This window comes from Vespa mandarinia, chromosome 13 (assembly GCF_050613455.1).
Source record: "Vespa mandarinia isolate Hongniang chromosome 13, ASM5061345v1, whole genome shotgun sequence".
Taxonomy (NCBI): Eukaryota; Metazoa; Arthropoda; class Insecta; order Hymenoptera; family Vespidae; genus Vespa; species Vespa mandarinia.
Window position 1 is genome coordinate 4,999,655 of NC_140822.1, and position 19,135 is coordinate 5,018,789.

Here is a 19,135-nt window from a genome sequence, read left to right on the forward strand (position 1 = left end):
CTCTCTTTCTCCTTTTATCATTATACCCCTCTCTCCTCTCTCTCTTCCCTCCCTCTCTCTTTCTCTATTTCTCTATCTCTCTCTTTCTCTTTCTCTCTCTCTCTCTCTCATTCTCTCTCTCTTTCTTTCTCTCTCTCTCTCTATTTCTCTATCTCTTTTTAGATAATTTAGAAAGAAAAAAAACCTACTTGTTTTTAGCATAAGTGGAATGCATTTGAAGGAAACATTAAATAAGCTATTAAATTACGTACGATATTAGGCTATTATTGCCATGCAGTCAATTTTTAGCTTTGTCAAGAAGTTTTGAAAGGATCGATGAAACGTCATGATTCTATTCGATGATCCTATTCTCACCAAAATCAATATAGAACCTGTCAATGTCGAAGACCATGAAAGAAATAGAAAAAAAAAGAAAAAATAATAATAATAAAAACAACACGGATCTTCGAACTCGAAAAAAAAAACTTGTAACGTCTCGTCGAATGATTTTTTAGAGAAGAAAAAAAAAGAAAAGAAAAATTTACTCCAAATCGATCAGAAAAAAATCTAAGGATCTATCAATAGATCGTTTATCGTTCAGTACGATGATGATCGACGAATCATTCTTCATTTAGAAGATAAGTAAAGTAGGATTAAAATCGATCAGAAAAAAAAATCTCGATATCTATGTATCGTCTATATATCGATATGATCATTGATATCGATGATTTGATGATAAATATCGCACAGAGAAAATCCTAAAATTTATAAATCTTTCATCTTCCATAGATCTCGGGATATTCTTTGATCGATTTTCATTATCAGGTTTACTATATTTTTCTGATCGATTTCAATGATCGGATGATCGAATATATATAGATTTCTTAATTTATTCTGATCGATTCTTATTATATGGATCATCGATGATCATCACATGATTACCGCCAAGTAGATTTATAAATCATCAAGAAAATCGAATCTTCCTCTAATCAAACAATAGAATCCTGTCGATATAAATTATCGATGGTAATATTCTAAAAGTCGCAAAGGATCGAAAAATGTAGAATTACATCGATTAAAAAAAAAAAAACAAATCCGAATAAGTTTTACGTATCCTTGACGTATTTTCGAATGACATCAAGAAGCAATGTTCACGAACGGAATTATCTTTCGCAGTACGTAGAGAAAAAAGAAAAGAAAAAAAAAGAAAATAAAAGAAAACAACGCGATGTAACGATTTTATTTAATATGAATGTACTGTGATGTAAATATTGTAAACTAAGCTCTATTATAAAATATATGATTGAGTATACATGCATACACATACACACACATATATATATTATATATATATGTATATGTATATAAACACATTTATTCCTACGATCCTGAAATCCTTTGAAAAAATTATTTCTTTTTATTTTTAATATTTTTTATTTTTTAAATTACATTAATACTTTAAAGATTAATTCACTACTTTGTAAATTTTAAACTTTAAAATTTTTATTTCAATCGATTACTATGTTCATCGATATTGAGATTGAAAACATTATTATTCAGTAATCATCATTAATTAAATATTTAGTAATTATTACTGTTATTATTATTATTTAAAATTATTATTAAGTAAAGGTAAACGAGGGATATATGTAAATGACATATATTTATAACAGCAAAAGACATTTTTTATTATTAACAGTAGGCTTACAGTATTGCAGTAATGAATGTGCAAGAACGTTATCGTATGTATAATGATCGCACATTATTTCTAAAAATTTTTTTATGTACAAAAAAGTTCAAAGGGGGCGATGGAAGAAGGAGGGAGAGGGATAGGTCGGGTAAGAAAGAGGGAACGGAGAATTTATTTATTTACAATCCTTTCATCCTTCAAGTCTTTTCGATAGCGACAGATATAAAAAATATGAAAGCAAATTTACATGTACTTATATTTACGTATCGTTTATCTGAAAATTCGATTTAATTAATAATCGTATATTTTCCGCGTTTTTCTTTTACTTTTATATTTTTCTTTTCTTTTTAATATTAATGAAGGATAACAGGAAGTCCAATTTCTTTTCTTTCTTTTTGTTTTCTTCTTTTTTATTTTTTCGTTAGAAATTTGCACCGATTTAAATCGCTGACGTCGAATAAATAAAAATTAAAAGCTCGTTTATGTTACTAAACTACTGATCGATCATTTTCTACGACCAATCATTTTTTGTTTGCTTATTTGTTTGTTTTTATTTAATCTCATCTTTTCATCTTCTTTTTCTCTCTCTCTCTCTTTTTATTTTCTTTCCTTCTTTTTCTGTTTTTTTTTGTTTCTTTTTTCTATGTACATACAAAAAAAGATCGGCGAATATCGAGCAGATTTTTATCCCGTTTGATGACAAAATTGTGGTTGGTGATGAGTCGGGGTAGTTGGCGTTAAGGGTGTCATTGGTGTCAGTGGGGTTAATGGACTTCCGGGACTTTCACTTCCGGCACTGCCACCTTGATAACCACCTAGATATGCTCCGACCACGTTCACACTACTGGGATACATTTCCGTCGGGTGATGTTGCATTGGTGGTGAATGATGCACTATAAAATATATAAAAAAAAATAGGGCCAAAATAAGAAATTATTTCGAATGATTACATCTTTTTACTGGAGTTAAAAATAAGTTTTTTTAAAGTAAGTAAGTAAGTCGAAAGTGCGAAATAGAAATTTCTTTTTCATAAGCGGCTTTGTTATCAAGAAAATTTAAATTTTTGATAAATCCAAAGTCTAAAGTCCAAATAGTATCTTAGCATTTTTGACAATCAAAAATAAAATGAAAGTATGGAATAGAATTTTTTTTATAGATAGTTTTGTTCTCGAGAAAAGTTAAATTTTGGATAAATCCAAATTGTGAAAACCAAATCGTATCGTGCCATTGTTGGAAATAAATCGAAAATCCGGAATAGAAATTTCTTTTTCAAAAACTACTTTGTTCTTGAGAAAAGTCAAATTTTTAATAAATCCAAGTTATGAAATTCAAATATTATCGCAACATTTTGTTGGGTATTAATGATTATAAAATACTCTTGTAGTTAATAAGTTAAATAAAATTAAATCGTACGATAAACTCACTTTGCGTTTTGATTTTGCCACTGTGCTTCTTCTGCCTTGCCCTTGAATTTTGAAACCATACTTGTGTGACCCTCTTACTTAATCCAGTTACATGTGCTATCCTTTCAAGATCCTGACCATCGGGATTACTATCCAATTGAAAATTCGCCTGCAATACGGAGAGTTGTTCCTCGGTGAACGTAGTTCTTACTCTCTTTGTTTTACTACCCTTGCCACCGTGTTCGGAGTCACAATCTTCGGAGGAAGAAGTATTGTTTCCCTCTACTACATCAAGATAATGTGCCTTACATAATAATCGTGCGTCCAACAGGGCAAATTGTTCACCAGTCGATAATTGACGTGAACAAGCGTCACAGGCAAAACAGGCCAAATGATAAACCCTTTCACGGGCTCTCCTAACCCAATCACCTGCGCCCACACTTCGCCCACATTTTGCACACTTAGCACCGAACGTTCTGAAACAATACAATTTTTTTTGATGGGACCTATTAAAGGATATGAATTTTCGTTCGAATTATATTTTGAATTGATTTTTTGAGAAACAAAAAAGAAAAGAAAAGAAGATCTTTTTTTATCGTCCTACTTTTGTTATGACTCATCATTGCAATTTGATATAGCAGATCAATATCATTTCAAATAACATGTTACCAATGTTATCAAAACATGTCGTAATGATACTTTGTCATCGTATGATATGAAATAGTATTCATCGAACGCGTATCATAATACGATGATTCTATATAATACTTAGTCGAATGAGTAAAATACGATGATAGATTGAGGATCGACGAAGTTATCTCAAAAATTCAATATCGAGTGTCACTCGACAAGTTATATCTCAAAATAATTGGTCAATTAAGAAGAACACGATAATACAAACAACTAATCATCATCCATATATATATATATATATATACATAATATATATATATATTATATATATGATATATATATATATATATAATATATATAATATATTTTCAAGTATGTGGAAGGAAGGTGAACTCGCGAAAAGACAAAAAAAGAAATAAATAAATAAAACATATAGGACAAAAAATAATAAACTATTGCATTTTAAGGTTATCGCAAGAAGGTACGGATTGTGTTGTGTTGTGTCGCTGAAAGAAGGACGTGAAATGTTCAGTTTATTTTTATCTCGTGCGTCTCGGTGCAGGTTCATTGAGGACCGCCAGACCCGAACACGGTCCTGTCCTCATTAACATACTACTCGACCGAAGTCGATGTCCAGCGGCCCTCCTAAAGGCGCGCGTCAGAAACCAGGGGCACCGTTTAAGAGGGGTTGCCATCGCGATTCGGGAAGTAGATTACGTCGAGATTATTTCGACGTCTCAGTCGTGGCTTCCATCTGGCCAACAAATGACTCGAACCCTTTGAATTTCAGCCGACGATGATATCCTTTCAATAAACCAATTGTTTATTAAATACAATATTAACATCGCCATCGTTATTATTATTGTTCTTATTATTATTATTATTATTATTATTATTATTATTATTATTATTATTATTGTTATTATTATCATTATTGTTATTATTATTATTATTATTATTATTATTATTATTTTATAAGCCAAGTTCACAGGCCAGTTCAATTAACTCCACTTTTTGAATTTTTTTTAAATTTAAGTGTCGAAGTACTTGATGATTTTTATATTCTCAATGAATTTCCGTAATTTCTGTTATTTAATATTATTAAATGACGAAATTTTGTTGGACTTCGCGTAAAAAATAATTTATTTTAAAAATCAATCTGATTTAACTCAGCACTCTAATGTAAATCGTTGCAATAATGCAATTCAAACGTAGCAGCAAGGCCTTTATACATTCTACAATGTTTATTTGAATTTATACTTTAATGAGAATTTTAAAAAATGATTTATATTATTTCATCGCATTACTCCATTTCTTTTTTATTTTATAGAATTAATCGATTTGGTAAGTGATCATCTCATATAATATTTATATAATATTATCATATTATATTATTTATTATTATGTATATTTTTTATACTTTATTATTATTATTATTATTATTATTATTATTATTATTATTATTATTATTATTATTATTATTATTATTATCAAGTAAGAAGGTTAAAAGATCTGTTCCTCAATTCTTCGAGGATCATGCAATTTTTTTTTCCAAATATTTCGTTTCCCATTTCCTAATTTCAAATTCTTCTTAACAGAACTATTCGAATTATTAAAATCATATAAATTATTAAAATCATATACATTTAATTGGTATATATAATAAAAAAAAAATTGCAATGGATCATACTTAAATTTATAATCTCATTTTTCCAGCACTGAACTCAAAATACGAAAAGATTCAATACCCAGACACATTTTCTATACCAACTGCAACGACTATCAAGCTGATAAAATTACAAGTAAATATAAAAAAAAAAAATCGAAGTAAACGACTAACTAAAGTATGTCCATTAATTCATAACCTCATTTTAATACATACTCTTTAAAACGTAACATCGAAATAGATAATAAATTCCAAGAAGAAGTGCATTTTCGGATCACTCTCAACGTGATCTTTTCACAAAAAAAACAGAAGAAAAGAAAAAGAAAAAGTTCTCACGAGGAAACGTTCACGTTTTTCTTTGAAAAAAGAAAAAAGAAAAAGAAAAAAAGAAAAATAGGAACATATTAGATAGGATCAAACTCTTATAGTACATAAGTTCAAGGAAAAGAGCAACCATGCAGAAGAAGATGAAGAAGAAAGAGAAGAAGAGGAAGAAGAAGAAGAAGCAGAAGAAGAAGAAGAAGAAGAAGAAGAAGAAGAAGAAGAATCGGTTGGTCTACCATCGACCGTCTAGGGTTATTGTATGGAAAAATATGGTAAGCCAGGGAAGGGATTAGTCTCGGTCCTGTGCATAGTCATCGTCGTATCGAAGATATTTTCGGGGTATTATTGGTTATGTTGATCGTGTAAAGGGCACGCCTAGAAGCCCTGCCTCGGACACCTAGAAGAAAAAGAGAAATAGAAGAAGAGAAAGAGAGAAAGAGAGAGAGAGAGAGAGAGAGAAAGAGAGAGATAAGTCAAGAGAGAAACAACAGCTACCGCATAGTCGAATCAAATCGCAATATCTTCGAAGAGGCTGGGTAAGGTGCCATTTGCATAAACAGTGGCGCCATCCTTCTCTCTCTCTCTTTCTTTCTCTCTCTCTCTTTCTTTCTCTCTCTCTCTTTATCATTCCATCTATCAATCTATCTATCTATCTTTCTTTCTCTCTTTCTCTTTCTCTTTTTCTCTCTCTGTCTCTCTCTCTCTCTCTCTCTGTTTCTTTCTTTCTTATATCCTTAACTCGTGAAAGAAAAGAAGAAGGAGTAAAATAAGGGCCTGTGTAACCAGCCACCAGTAGAAAGAAAGAGAAAGAGAAAGAGAACTGGTATCGAGTATCTATAAATCTTCAGGGTCGTACGTCGGCTACCAAACGGCTCCGCCCTAATTTATTCATTTGTTCTTCGACATAGGCGGGCCCTATAAGTCAACGAAGGATTAAGTCGGGTGCTAGTCCCGACCCCAGTCATGCAGCAGCACTCTCTTTCTCTCTATCGACTGGTACCTACAATCTGCATGCAGATCACGACTACCCTCTACTTCGAAGTACACGCCGATCGTGCGACTTGCCAAGTAATTAGCCGTTCCACAACGCATTCTTTACGATTTACTACTGAGTTTCCCTACGTTCAGAAAGGAAGTACGACCAATTGGTTAATCCCCTTTAATGTCAATGTGATTATCTTGTTTCCATATTGTTCACAATTAACGTCTTGTTATTTCAATAGAAATTTAATGATCGATATATATATATTTATTTAAATGTTTATTTAATCAAATGTCATTTATTTTAATCTTTTTGACGTCTATATTTCAATGATTAGAACAAAAATGATTAGAAGATACGATTGAATTAAAATTATTTAGGATTAAAAGAAAAATTATTAAAGGAAAAATGATTAGATATAATGTATATGATTTCAAAATTAAAAAAAAATGAATAGTACAAAATTATTTGAACAGAATAACAGTAGAAAATTAACGATTGGAAATGTATAGATTTTTGGCTATTTCAAACTACGATAACCTGTTCTTAAAAGGATTAAAGTTGATAACAATTAACCATAAGTTTTCTAACGATAATATAGCTCACTTTCTTATTGACTTTAGTGGACACAGTAAATTAAGCCGAGTTAGATCGCTTCGATTCGAAGGTAAAGGAACTGGCTAATAGAACGATTTTTGTTCGCGCCTACTCTTTCCTTTTTCCTTTTTTCTTTTCTCTCTTTCTCTCTTTCTCTCTCTCTCTTTCTTTCTTTCTCTTTCTTTCTTTCTCCTATCTCTTGTTTATTTTTTTTTGGTCGGCCCATACGATAGGGTTAAAGGAGCGCTCGATAACGCGAGAGGATGGGAGAAAGTGTCAGTGAATATTTATTAATTTAAAAGGCGGCTCTTGCGACTTGAAAAGCGCCGGGGTCCTTGTGATAGAGAGAGAGAGAGAGAGAGAGAGAGGGGGGAGAGAGTGAGGCCCCGGTCCTCGGGGCCTTACGAGGCGAATTCCTTAGACCTTTGGAACACTGACACTCGGCAGCCTCGACTCGTGACTCGGCACCCACGTAGTACATGTAAAACGTACTGCCAGGATATACTATACCCGTTCTCCTACCTTCTAAACTGACCCCCTTTTTGGATATCGAAACATGGCCTATGACTATAAACCCTTATCATTAAACCTTTCTACTACTGTTTATATGTTCTAGTCATTTTCAGATTGAAAGGATGATTGAACAGGAAAATAATTAAATTATATCTAATTAAATTCGATTAAATAAAAATATTACTCTTAATCAATCCTAATCAGAAACATATTAGTTTGTCCTTTGTTAGCTCCAACGACGTCTAGTTTATTGAAGATAAAGAAAATATTGATTTTCACTCTTCGTTGAACATAATAATTAATTGACTTATATGAGCAAGTAGTCACTTATCAATTATTTATTAACACATTTTTGATCGGCATATGATAATAAGTAATACAGGGATTTTATCTGCTGGGATTTTATCCTGGCTATGTTCATGATTGAATTAAAATTGTTATTAAAATATTACAAGTTCAGAAAAATTGGAAATATTGCAATGAAGTAAACATTATGCAACATGATAAACAATATGTACTATTTTATACTTTAATAATTACGTAAGTCGTATGTATTTGCAAAAACAAATATATTTGTGGAACGATCTCAATTATATGTTAAAAATGTTTTTGACATAAAGTTAACAATAGGATCCATTCGATAACATAAGCGATATCCAAAGATGAATGTATCCGTCCCAAATGAAGAATTCCAAATCCTTCCCCATCCCCCGAAGGTGATCCTTCCTATTAAATCTCTAGATCCTTAGGATTGCGAATCTTTCGATGATCGAGTATAGAACTCGGTCTTGAGACACGGTTCGGCTTTTTCTTCGGGTTCACCGGCATCGGGACACCTTCTACGTCAACGTGACTTCGCAGGTCGTGCACGAGCATGAGTGTACAGTGATGTGAATAGCCGACTGTACGTGAGGTCTGAAGGAGGAGACGACGACGACGAAGAAGAAGAAAAAGAAAAAGAAGAAGAGGAAGAAGAAGAAGAACCATCGGAAGACATTAATCACCCAACGGCGAGGGACTCTTACGTTCGTATAAGACGTCGAACGCAACCCACAGTAACATATACATATATGTGATCTGTAGATCTCTACGCTCATAGATCCGCAAGCCACGTGACCTTTCCTTCGCTAAACAACCAATAAAAATTTTTTTAACTAACCCTCATCTGCCTCTTCTAACATCATAGATTTTCAAATATCATAGAGGATTCCTATTTATATTTATATTTCTTTTTTTGTTCTTTTCATGCTCGATCACGTCTTATGGATCAGAAATAATGTCTAGTTGGATATCCAGTTTGATCATTACGTAGTAAGTTTTTGTCGATAGGATGAGATTATCAAACATGAAAATATTAAGATAGATGAAATTTTTTGAGTATATAGGAAGTTTGAAGTTGTGTAAGTAATTATTTTTTATGGGCAATGGAAAGAGAACTTTAAGGGGATAAAATCGTCGCTCGTTTTATCCATCGTCAAAAGAGCAAATTTTATACAGTAAATAACGAAAGTAACATATATACAATTGACAATGGTTAATTTCATAAAATATATTATATTTCATCTTATTATTGTTATTGTTATTGTTAGTGTTATTATTACTGTTATTGTTATTATTAAATATCATGAATTTAAAAATTACTCGGAGGAAAAAAAAGAATATTCCTATCTAAAAAATGTTTTAAATTAATATATAATTAATGACAACAGATACACCTAATCAATAATATCTATTTCGCTTGTTAAATATTTGATGTTATTATTAAATATACTGAATAATATATTAAATTCAAAAGTTACTTAGAAAGAAAATAGACTGATTAAAAAATTTGTAAAATTAATATTCAATTAACGGTAACAGGTACACATAATTGACAATATTTATTTTTTTTATTATTACTATTATTATTATTATTATTATTATTATTATTATTATTATTATTATGATTATTATTATTATTAGATTAAATATACCAAATAATATACCCAATCCAAAAGTTACTTTAAGAGAGAGAGAGAGAGAGAGAATGTTCCTAGTTAAAAATATTAAAAATTCAAACAGGCGTCGCGACGTTGTAGCATAAGACGAACAAATGATCTCACCCCCCTTCCTCTCAACCCCTAGTCCACTACCTCCCTCTTTTTCTTTCCCCTTCTATCCTTCTCTTTTCGAGATGAGCTCCCGTAGTGGTAGCCGAGAAACGTCTTCTTAAGATCGGCTTTGGGCATCCGCCTCGAATCAGCAGGGTGCCACTGTACTCTCTTCGATACGAAAGAATATTATTGGCTTCCATCGATAATCCGTAATCCTACTACTGGATCGCCTACTACCGGCCGAATATCGTTCGCTATTCCGTTCTTCTTATGAATGGAACGCAACGGAGAAACGGATGTAATCGTATATCATCAAAATCGAGAGAAAGAAAGAAAAAAAAAAAGAAAAATAAAACAGAAAAAAGAGAAAGTAGAGAGAGAGAGAGAGAGAGAGAGAGAGAGAGAGAAAGAGAGAGAGAGAGAGAGAAAGAGAGAGAGAGAGAGAAAGGATATGGTAAATTTCATTTATAAGGTTTTTTTCGTGCAACAATTGTGAAGATTAATACGAGCGAATTCTATTTGATTCAGATTTAAAAAAATATAAATATGTGTATAATCGATTGATATTATTCAATGTGAGTAAAAAGTATTTAAATGCAATTGTTACTTTATTAAATGTATAATTGAATTAACATTGTGGAACGAAATAATCGTATGATTAATCATTGTGGAACGAAATAATCGTATGATTAATCATCGTTAATTGTTGCATAAATCCGCAATATGTGAAATAACTTGCAATCCTAATCTAGCCGAAGCTAAAGTTTTTAGGAGATTCAAAGAAGAAAAGAAAGAAAAAAGAAGAAGAAAAAAAAACGAAAAATAAAAAAGGAAAAATAAATACGATGGCTATTATAGTTATTCGACTTGTCTAAAAGAAAAGAAATGATGAATCATTGTGGAACGAAATAACTGCATGATTAATCATCATTAATTGTCACATATAAATCCGCAATATGTGAACAACTATCCTAATCTAAAAGAGAAAAAAAAGAAGAAAGAAAAGAGAAGAAATTTTAAATCAAAACGACGAGTGAAATAAAATCGAAAGATTAACTTACAGGGCGTAATCGTGTCGACAATAGAGTCTCATCCCCCGAAGAAAACAGGAATGTTGATCATGAAGGGGTCTGGCACAAGCGCAACACTTGAGGCATCTCGAATGCCATGTACGACCCCCAACACATAGTACGGTTCGTTCTCGGACATTTTCTCCGCAACCACCACAATCCATTTCCATGCCATCCTGTTGTTGACCATTTTCTTTAGCAGTAATTCCACCCCCAACAACTATAGCACCCTTTGCCATTGTGCTTGTATTGTTTCCTTTCTTACCAGGCCCATGATTGTTGTTATTGTTGTTGTTGTTGTTGTTGTTATTGTTGTTGTTATTGTTATTATTGTTATGATTCTGAGTATTGTTGTTATTTTTGTTGTTATTAACACTGTTAATATTGTTGTTATTGTTGTTATTATTATTATTGTTGTTGTTGTTGTTGTTGTTGTTGTTGTTGCTGTTATTGTTGGTCGAGCAGATCATGCTATTCGAACACTCGCTATCCGTCTCCAATTCTGTCTAAAAATCAAATAAAATGAAATCAATGATACATATTTATATACATATATAAAGTGAATTTTAAATCGTTTTAATTTAAATTTGTTTTGTTTTATATTTGATAAATTTTTGAAATATTTTCTTGAACTTTTATATATGATTAATGGATGGAGAAACGAGGAGGATTATATACAACAGGATTTATTATTCGATCCATAAAATCTGTATGTCGTCGGTTTGATTAGATAATAAAATGGAATCGTGTTAACGTTCTTCATAAAGCCAACTGGCCAACTTGAAAAGAGCACGATACTAGTCCGTTAAACGCGAGAAACCGTTCCGGTAGTAACCTCTATCCACTTTATTCCCGAGCGAATAAAGTTTTAAGAATAAGAATAAGAATAAGAATTTTTTGTTCTTTTCTTTTCTTTTATCTCCATTTTCTGTTTCTTTTCTCTTTTTTTTTTGTTCTTCTTTCTCTTTCTTTTATACAAGCTATTCTATCCGTATCGAGGAACATAAGTTTCCCGATTGATGTCGTAGAAGTGGCATTTTCGCGAGAATCTTTCTTTGCTGCGGACTCCAAATCTTAATTAATATAGGTAAGATAAAAATAAAAAAAAAGAAAAAAGAAAAAAAAAATAATAAATAACCAAGGAGTCTCGAAGATTCTCGTCGGATTGATAAATGACGTCTCCTCTCTCATTCTAACACGGGATGTATCAATGTATCCGTTGTTGGTGATGAGCTAGCTATAGTTTTGCCATTTGTACTTTACGCTTCTGGCTAAGGAGAAGAAAACCATGGTACGTGTTACACCGATATGCTTCGTTACGTGACTAAGATCCTCGTAAATGGCTCTGCGTCCTACGCTCTTACGTTGTTTGCTATGGTAACCTTCTTATGGATACTCTTCGCGCGAACATTTTAACCTTAGGAAATATATATCTATCCTGTAGGTAAATGTATACGTGAGACACGTTTCATTAACTTAATATTTAACAAATTATTATTATTATTATTATTATTATTATTATTATTATTATTATTTTGTATATATAAAATAATAAATTTAATAATATAATAAATTAATAAAATAATATAATAATATGATAAAATACATATGTATATATATGATAATATAAATATATATTTATATAATAATATAAAAAAAAATATATATGTATGTGTTTCAGAAATGTTTCAGAAATGTATAGAATTTAAAGAGCATATTCTACTCAAGGTAAGGATGACAAAAAATAATATAAACATTGCTTCAGAAATGCTTTCTTATAAAGTTATATTCATTTTTTATTTACATCAAACAACATATCCGTCATTAACAATCCATACTATTTACTCGACAGGAAATCATTTCGATGGAAATCATTTTCAACAGTTTCCATAATGAAACGTTGTAAAAGTTTCAAATTTTCTTAAGATCTCTGATAAATGAAAAACGTTTATAACTTTTAGGGAAAGAAAAACGTTTTCGAACGCGTGTTTATATAACCTTTTTTTAATCTTTACGATGAGTAGAAAATGCTCTTTAAATTCGACGATATATTTCTGAAATATATAAATGTTTATACTAAATGTTTAAACTGTATAAAAATATGCCACATATTCATAATAATTATATACGTGACGTAATATATTATAGTTATTATTTATGGAATTCGTATTTTTAAACATTTCTAATCAATATTTTAAATAAATAAATGATCATTATTTATAATAAAATATTAATATATAATATAAGCGATCAGTATTACATCGATTAATACAAAAACTATCGATATTTTAATTAAAAAATTTGTAGATATAACAGAATTTTAAAAGGAGTATTTATAAAAAAGAAAAAAAAAATCTAGACACAATTGTGATACTTAATTATTTACACTGATCGTTTGCATTATATATCGATATTTTTATCACAAATATTGAAGAAAATATACATAATAAATTATATATAACCATTTATTTTACAAAATACTTAACATTAATTAATAATTAAACAAAACAAAAAATTAAATGAAGAAAAGTGATGCATTATTCATTCATATTTCGAGAACAAAAAATTTATAAATATTTTAATAAAACGATTAGTGAATTTTTAGTGAATTAGTGAATTTTTTCTTTTACTTTTTTTCGTTTTTTTGTTTTTGTTTCGTACACAATGATTTATCAAATTGATGTCTTAGAGTATGCAAAGAAAAAAAAAGAAAGGAAAAAAAAGAGAAAAAGAAAAAAAATGTATTTATCAAATCGTAAATCAATAACAGGATTAATACAATCTGATCAAATGTATGTATGTATATATATATATCCGATAGATATGAATCTTTTTTACAAAATTCACTTTGGCCTGATAGAAACGAGTACAAATCGAGCATAGAATCGATAATATTAATTACCACGTGGGCAAACTTACCAAGTTGTTATTCTACGACTTTACGATTGATCAATCGACTAATCTGTTTAGACTGGTGAATTAATTAGAACGTTTGGCCAACCTTACCACAACTCCTCGCTTCGAGTTCGATCTATTTTGCATACACGATCGTATCTATTATAGAATATCATCGATAATATTACTTTTTCCTTTTTTCTGTTCTTTTTTTTCTTTTGTCCTTTTACAAATTAACACGAACCATATGTAACATGGGCATAGTTACTCGTTACTTTTTAATTATATTACAAATTTCATATCGGAAGAAATGAATTGCCATTGAATTTTCATGTTGTCGTACATAATATTATGTTCGACTCATGAACATGAATATTTTATCATATATAGGTATGGCTGGTTTTTTTTCTTTTTTTTTTTTCTTTTTATTTATTTTTATATTCTTTTTTTTCTCTTTTCTTACACGTCACTTTCGGACAATCAAATTCCAGCGCTTATTTTCTACCAGTTAATACGTAATTTTATTCGATTGACTATTAAAATTCTCTATGTTAATTTTACGTAAGATAAACCAATGAATTTTGCATGATCGATTTTAAAAATAAATCTACAAAATGTATAAGAAAGATAGATGTGATATTGGGTAGTAAAGAATTTCGATACAGGGTATAAGTAAAAATGTTGATACACCGAAGACAGGCAATTTTCGAAAGAGAAAAAGAGAGAGAGGAAGAAAGAGAGAGAAAGAGAGAGAGAAACAGACAGACAGATAGACAGAAAGAGAGAGAGAGAGAGAGAGAGAGAGAGATCCTACAGCTCTTTATCTTATTTTTTATTTTCTTCATTTCTCTCTATCTTTCTTCTTCCTCGTTCGTTCTGTCCGTTCCACGTCGAGTGGTAATCATTTCACGTATAACTGGACGGCCATTGATTTATGATCTGCCGAAGGCAAAGTCGAACTTCCCACCTGTGATTTATGCCCTATGGCTTTTCGATACGTTGGCGTAAAGATTCACCGACGTCGATTATTTCCGTCGGTCTCTCTCTCTCTCTCTCTCTCTCTCTCTCTCTCTCTCTCTTTCTCTCTCTCTCTCTTTCGTTCTCTTTCTCTTTCTATCTGTCTCTATCTCTGTCTGTCTCTCTTTTTTCACACCTTCGTTCGATCAGCAACTATTAACGTCAACGCCGATCGCGAAAAATCTATCGGCTCTCTCTCTGTGTAACACCGGATCTCCCATATATAATATACGTACATATACAACATTATGATAAGTCTCTTTTCGTATCATAATTATTTAAAATTTCAAAAATATTCATCTTTGTTGCTTTTTTTAGTCTTAAATTTCTTTTATCGAAATTTTTCAACAAAACTTTTCTAAAAAAATTTTTCATACCCGTGAAAATATGTTTAATATCATATCTTTAATGTTAGACGATTTTATCGAATAATTATATCTTCGTTGATAAATCGTTAAAATTTAACGATGAAATAATTCGAGGAATTATCGGTATTTGAAAATCTTTCTACTTAAAAAATCTATTATAATTTCAACTTGTTTAAATATATTAAAATTGTATGATCTATAAGAATGTAGGATAAAATTAAAAAAGAACATATTAATAAAATAATATTATATATATATATATATATATATATATATATATATATTTATATATATATATATATATATATATTTATATATTTATAATATTCAAATTTCGATAATATTTTGATATTTCGTCGATATTTCGTGTATATATATGACAACATTTTATTAAATATGTTTTAAAATTATTTCATAAGAATATGGCCCATATTAATTTAATAGCCGCCGTACAATAAATTTGAAAATGTCAAAAGAATTAGAATTTATTCGCATTAGAAAAAATTTCGTAAAAATCATTAATCTTCAAACGAATAAAATTATTTTACTGTTATTTTCCATAATATTATTTAACAACAATTATTTGGCTGTTAAGACTTCAGGATTACAAATTATTAGTATTTTAAAGAAGAAAAGGTTTCTATTTGGTTACAATGAATTCTTCAGTATTTTTGGTCACACCATAACGAGAGTTAAATACAAACGAGATTAGAAAAGGAGACACACTTAGGACATGAAAATCCTCTTTGGGTCAAGAAAATCTTGCGAAACTTTATTCATTGGTCTACTGTTGAGGCTATTCATGACTTCCAAGTAAAATACGAGGGATAATTTACAACACTTTGGAATGGTGACCCAACTTAAAAGAGATCCTACCTACTCTTTAGAAAACCTTTCCTAAAAAGATGAAAATTAACTTTTACTACTCGAAATCATTTGACGGTTTAGGTTTCTATTGTAATACCATTTTGAAATATCGGTCAATTTTGCAAATACTAAAAAAAAAAAAAAAAAAAAAGTGAATCAGAGAAAATTCAGTTATTACAACGCTTTTAATTCATTTTCGAACTTTTACACGTCAATTTTTGTCTTTTAAGCTCACAAAATTTTGACAAAATTTTGTAGAAAAATCTTGATCACCGTTTTTATAAGATTTCGAATTTCTAACGAATAATATATAAACAATAAATCCTACATGGATCACAAATTTTTAATACATATTATATAACTAAATCAAAGATCATGCAAAAATTTCGAAGTATATAATATTTATAAACAAAATATATATCATTTGATTAAAAATATTTTATAATATACATACTAATATTTACTATATTAATATTTATATATTTATATTACCTATATAAATATTTTACGATACCTACAAATATTATTAAACAAGATTAACATGTTATTATTTAAATATTTGAAATGTTATTCAAGAAAAAAAAAATAAAAAAGTTAAAAACAAAAAATTCTTCTTCTTCCTTTTGTTTTTGTAAATTTCGTAAAGAGAAAAAAAGAACAGAAAAAAGATTCGAACTCGTCGAAAATTTTTCTCAACGAAAAATATCTACCATGTTATTTGCCATCGTAGGTGGTTCGGGCAACGCAATCAAGTCGTAATGAGAAAGAATAATAGAAGTCATTTTTAAGGCCGAGGCGACGGAGATGAGCTGACAAAATGAGAAATGCCTGAGTGCAAGGGTCAAACGAGCTTCAGCCTACCAACTACTCACTACCGAATATCGAAAGTGCACCTTCACCGCCATCACCATCACCACAACCATCACCACCCTCCCCTTTTCTCTCTCCCTCTCTTTTTTTTTCTCTCGGAATTCCTCCCTTATAACTTCATAATTTCTAAAGTTCATAATTTCGTTTTTCTTCGATCACCTATATTCAAAGAAAAATTTATCGAAATTCGTACGAATTTATTGGAAATATCAAATAAAATTTTTAATTGATAAAAAAAAAATCTGTTCTTTCTTTGAAATTCGAATAATTATAACAATCCTATTTAAAATCGATGCTTTAATTAATTTTCCTTAATTAATTAATGATTGACCTTTGTGTGTTGATGAATATTTGGTTTGTAGATATGACAATTTTGCTATTTAAAAAAAATAAAAAATAAAAAAAAACAGAAAAAGAAAAAAGAACAACTAATTTATCGACGACTATGACCATATTTTTTTTATTAACAAGTAATATTATTACTTCGTCATTTTTGCATTAGAAAATATATTTTTAACAGATTCATCATTCATTTAATATAATAAAATTAAACCAATATTGTCTTGTACTTGACGAGTACATTTGCGCGATTTGCGAGATGGCAAATTTTTATTTAAGTCAAATTTAAATTTTTAAAAAATTTTTTTTAAGTCAAAATTGAAATAAAAACTTTATGTCCGTCCGACGGTAACGAAACGATAAATAAATAATTATCAAAGTAGAATCTTAATCATCAGAAACAATGTTATCACGATAAAAATTCTCTCCCACCCACCGCTGCTCCGGCCACTTCTCATCCCATCCCCTCCCTCAAAAAAAGAAAAACATACCTTCATTGTTTCTCCCGTCGTTAAGAGAAAACAAAAAAACAGAAGGAGGTCACGAATCCTCGACCTTCAACTGCATCCTTCCACTATCTCATAAAAGTTCTTATTCACAATAAAACCAAAGTCACGTCAAGTCAAATCGGAACGAGATTATTTTTTTATGATATTGAAAGTAAGGTTTCACCGAATGAAAACAAAAAAAAAAGAAAGAAAAAAAAAGATAAAAGAAAAAAAAAGAAATAAAAGGGAAAATGGAAAAGGAAAAAAGAATAAAATCGAAAAAAAAAATATATATATACATATATATATATATATATATATATATATACATATACATATATATATGTATATATATATATATGTATATATATATATCGTATCGAAATATCGTAATTAACTAACGCACAATTAACTGAACGTAGAAACTTTTTTCTTTCTTTCTTCTCCTTCTTCTTCTTCTTCCTTTTTTCACAATTTCGATGACGATGGAAGACGAAAGATCAGTAAGTATCCTATCCGGATCCGTGTCCCGGAGAAGACTGGCATCCTCGATCATGCCCCTACCACTCGCGCCACTATTCCTATACACTAACATTCTCCAAAGAGAAGTAACACTCATACTACAGAAACTCAGCATACGTATAACTGTTTGTCTGTCTCTCTCTCTCTCTCTCTTTCTCTCCCTCTATCTCACTTGTTAGCTACTAGAGAGGAGAAGGTTCTCTCTCTCTCTTTCTCTCTGTCTCTCTTTCTCTCTCTCTCTTTCTCTTTCCCTTTCTCTCGCTTTCTCTGTCCCACTCTTGGTAGAATATTGAAGAGGTTGGTACAACTGGACTCCGCCTATCATGAACACGCCCATGTTCTTTCATTCCTGCTATTAAACGAAACCTAACTCTGGTTGGGTAATGTGCTAGCGTGAGTTGAGCGCATGTGCTGTGCAAAATCTCATCCCCCCATTTATGAACTCTTCACAACCTATATCTCCCTCCTCACTACCACCCCCTCCCATTGATTCCGAGTTCTCTTTTCTTTTATTTCCTTTTTCTTTTTTTCTTTTTTTGATTATTTTTTTCTTCTTCTTTTTCCCTTTTCTCTTTCTTTTCTTTTTTTTTTTTTTTTTTTTTATTACTCTTTCCTACTCCCGTGCTTTCCTTCTTCTACACTGTTGTCAGAATTTTTCTCAACTCTAAGAATCGCAAACTCTGATGGAATTTCAGCGGTGATTCAGCAGGAACTTCACGTTTTCCGTGTATGTGTGGGCTTGTGTGTTCACTACATCTTTCTCTTACACGAGTAAACTTACTTTCTTTGTGCATCTATCGTGCGGCATAAGATATCGAA

At 30.3% G+C, this 19,135-nt stretch overlaps 1 protein-coding gene across 2 annotated transcripts; it reads right to left on the bottom strand.

The window, feature by feature from the left end:
* Positions 1 to 1,689: 1,689 nt before the first annotated feature.
* Positions 1,690 to 18,319, bottom strand: LOC118448565 (LIM/homeobox protein Awh). Of its 2 annotated transcripts, XM_035881966.2 has the most exons (5): positions 18,201 to 18,319; positions 17,798 to 17,896; positions 10,942 to 11,456; positions 3,094 to 3,548; positions 1,690 to 2,562 (listed from the first exon to the last, which is right to left on the bottom strand). In XM_035881966.2, the coding sequence occupies exons 2-5, from the start codon at positions 17,801 to 17,803 to the stop codon at positions 2,354 to 2,356; spliced, it is 1,185 nt and encodes a 394-aa protein (XP_035737859.2). In that variant the 5' UTR covers positions 17,804 to 17,896; positions 18,201 to 18,319; the 3' UTR covers positions 1,690 to 2,353. The 2 variants fall into 2 exon arrangements, with proteins under 2 accessions (XP_035737859.2, XP_035737861.2); XM_035881968.2 differs by lacking the exon at positions 17,798 to 17,896 and having other exon boundaries at positions 18,201 to 18,313.
* Between the last annotated feature and the right edge of the window lie 816 nt (positions 18,320 to 19,135).

What these genes read in the sequence shown, in the direction of transcription:
- LOC118448565 (XM_035881966.2), bottom strand. An exon ending in TGTCGACACGATTACGCCCT is followed by an intron (nt 3,549 to 10,941) that starts GTAAGTTAATCT and finishes GTATTGTTTCAG; the next exon opens with AACGTTCGGTGCTAAGTGTG. An exon ending in TGGCAAAATCAAAACGCAAA is followed by an intron (nt 2,563 to 3,093) that starts GTGAGTTTATCG and finishes TATATTTTATAG; the next exon opens with TGCATCATTCACCACCAATG.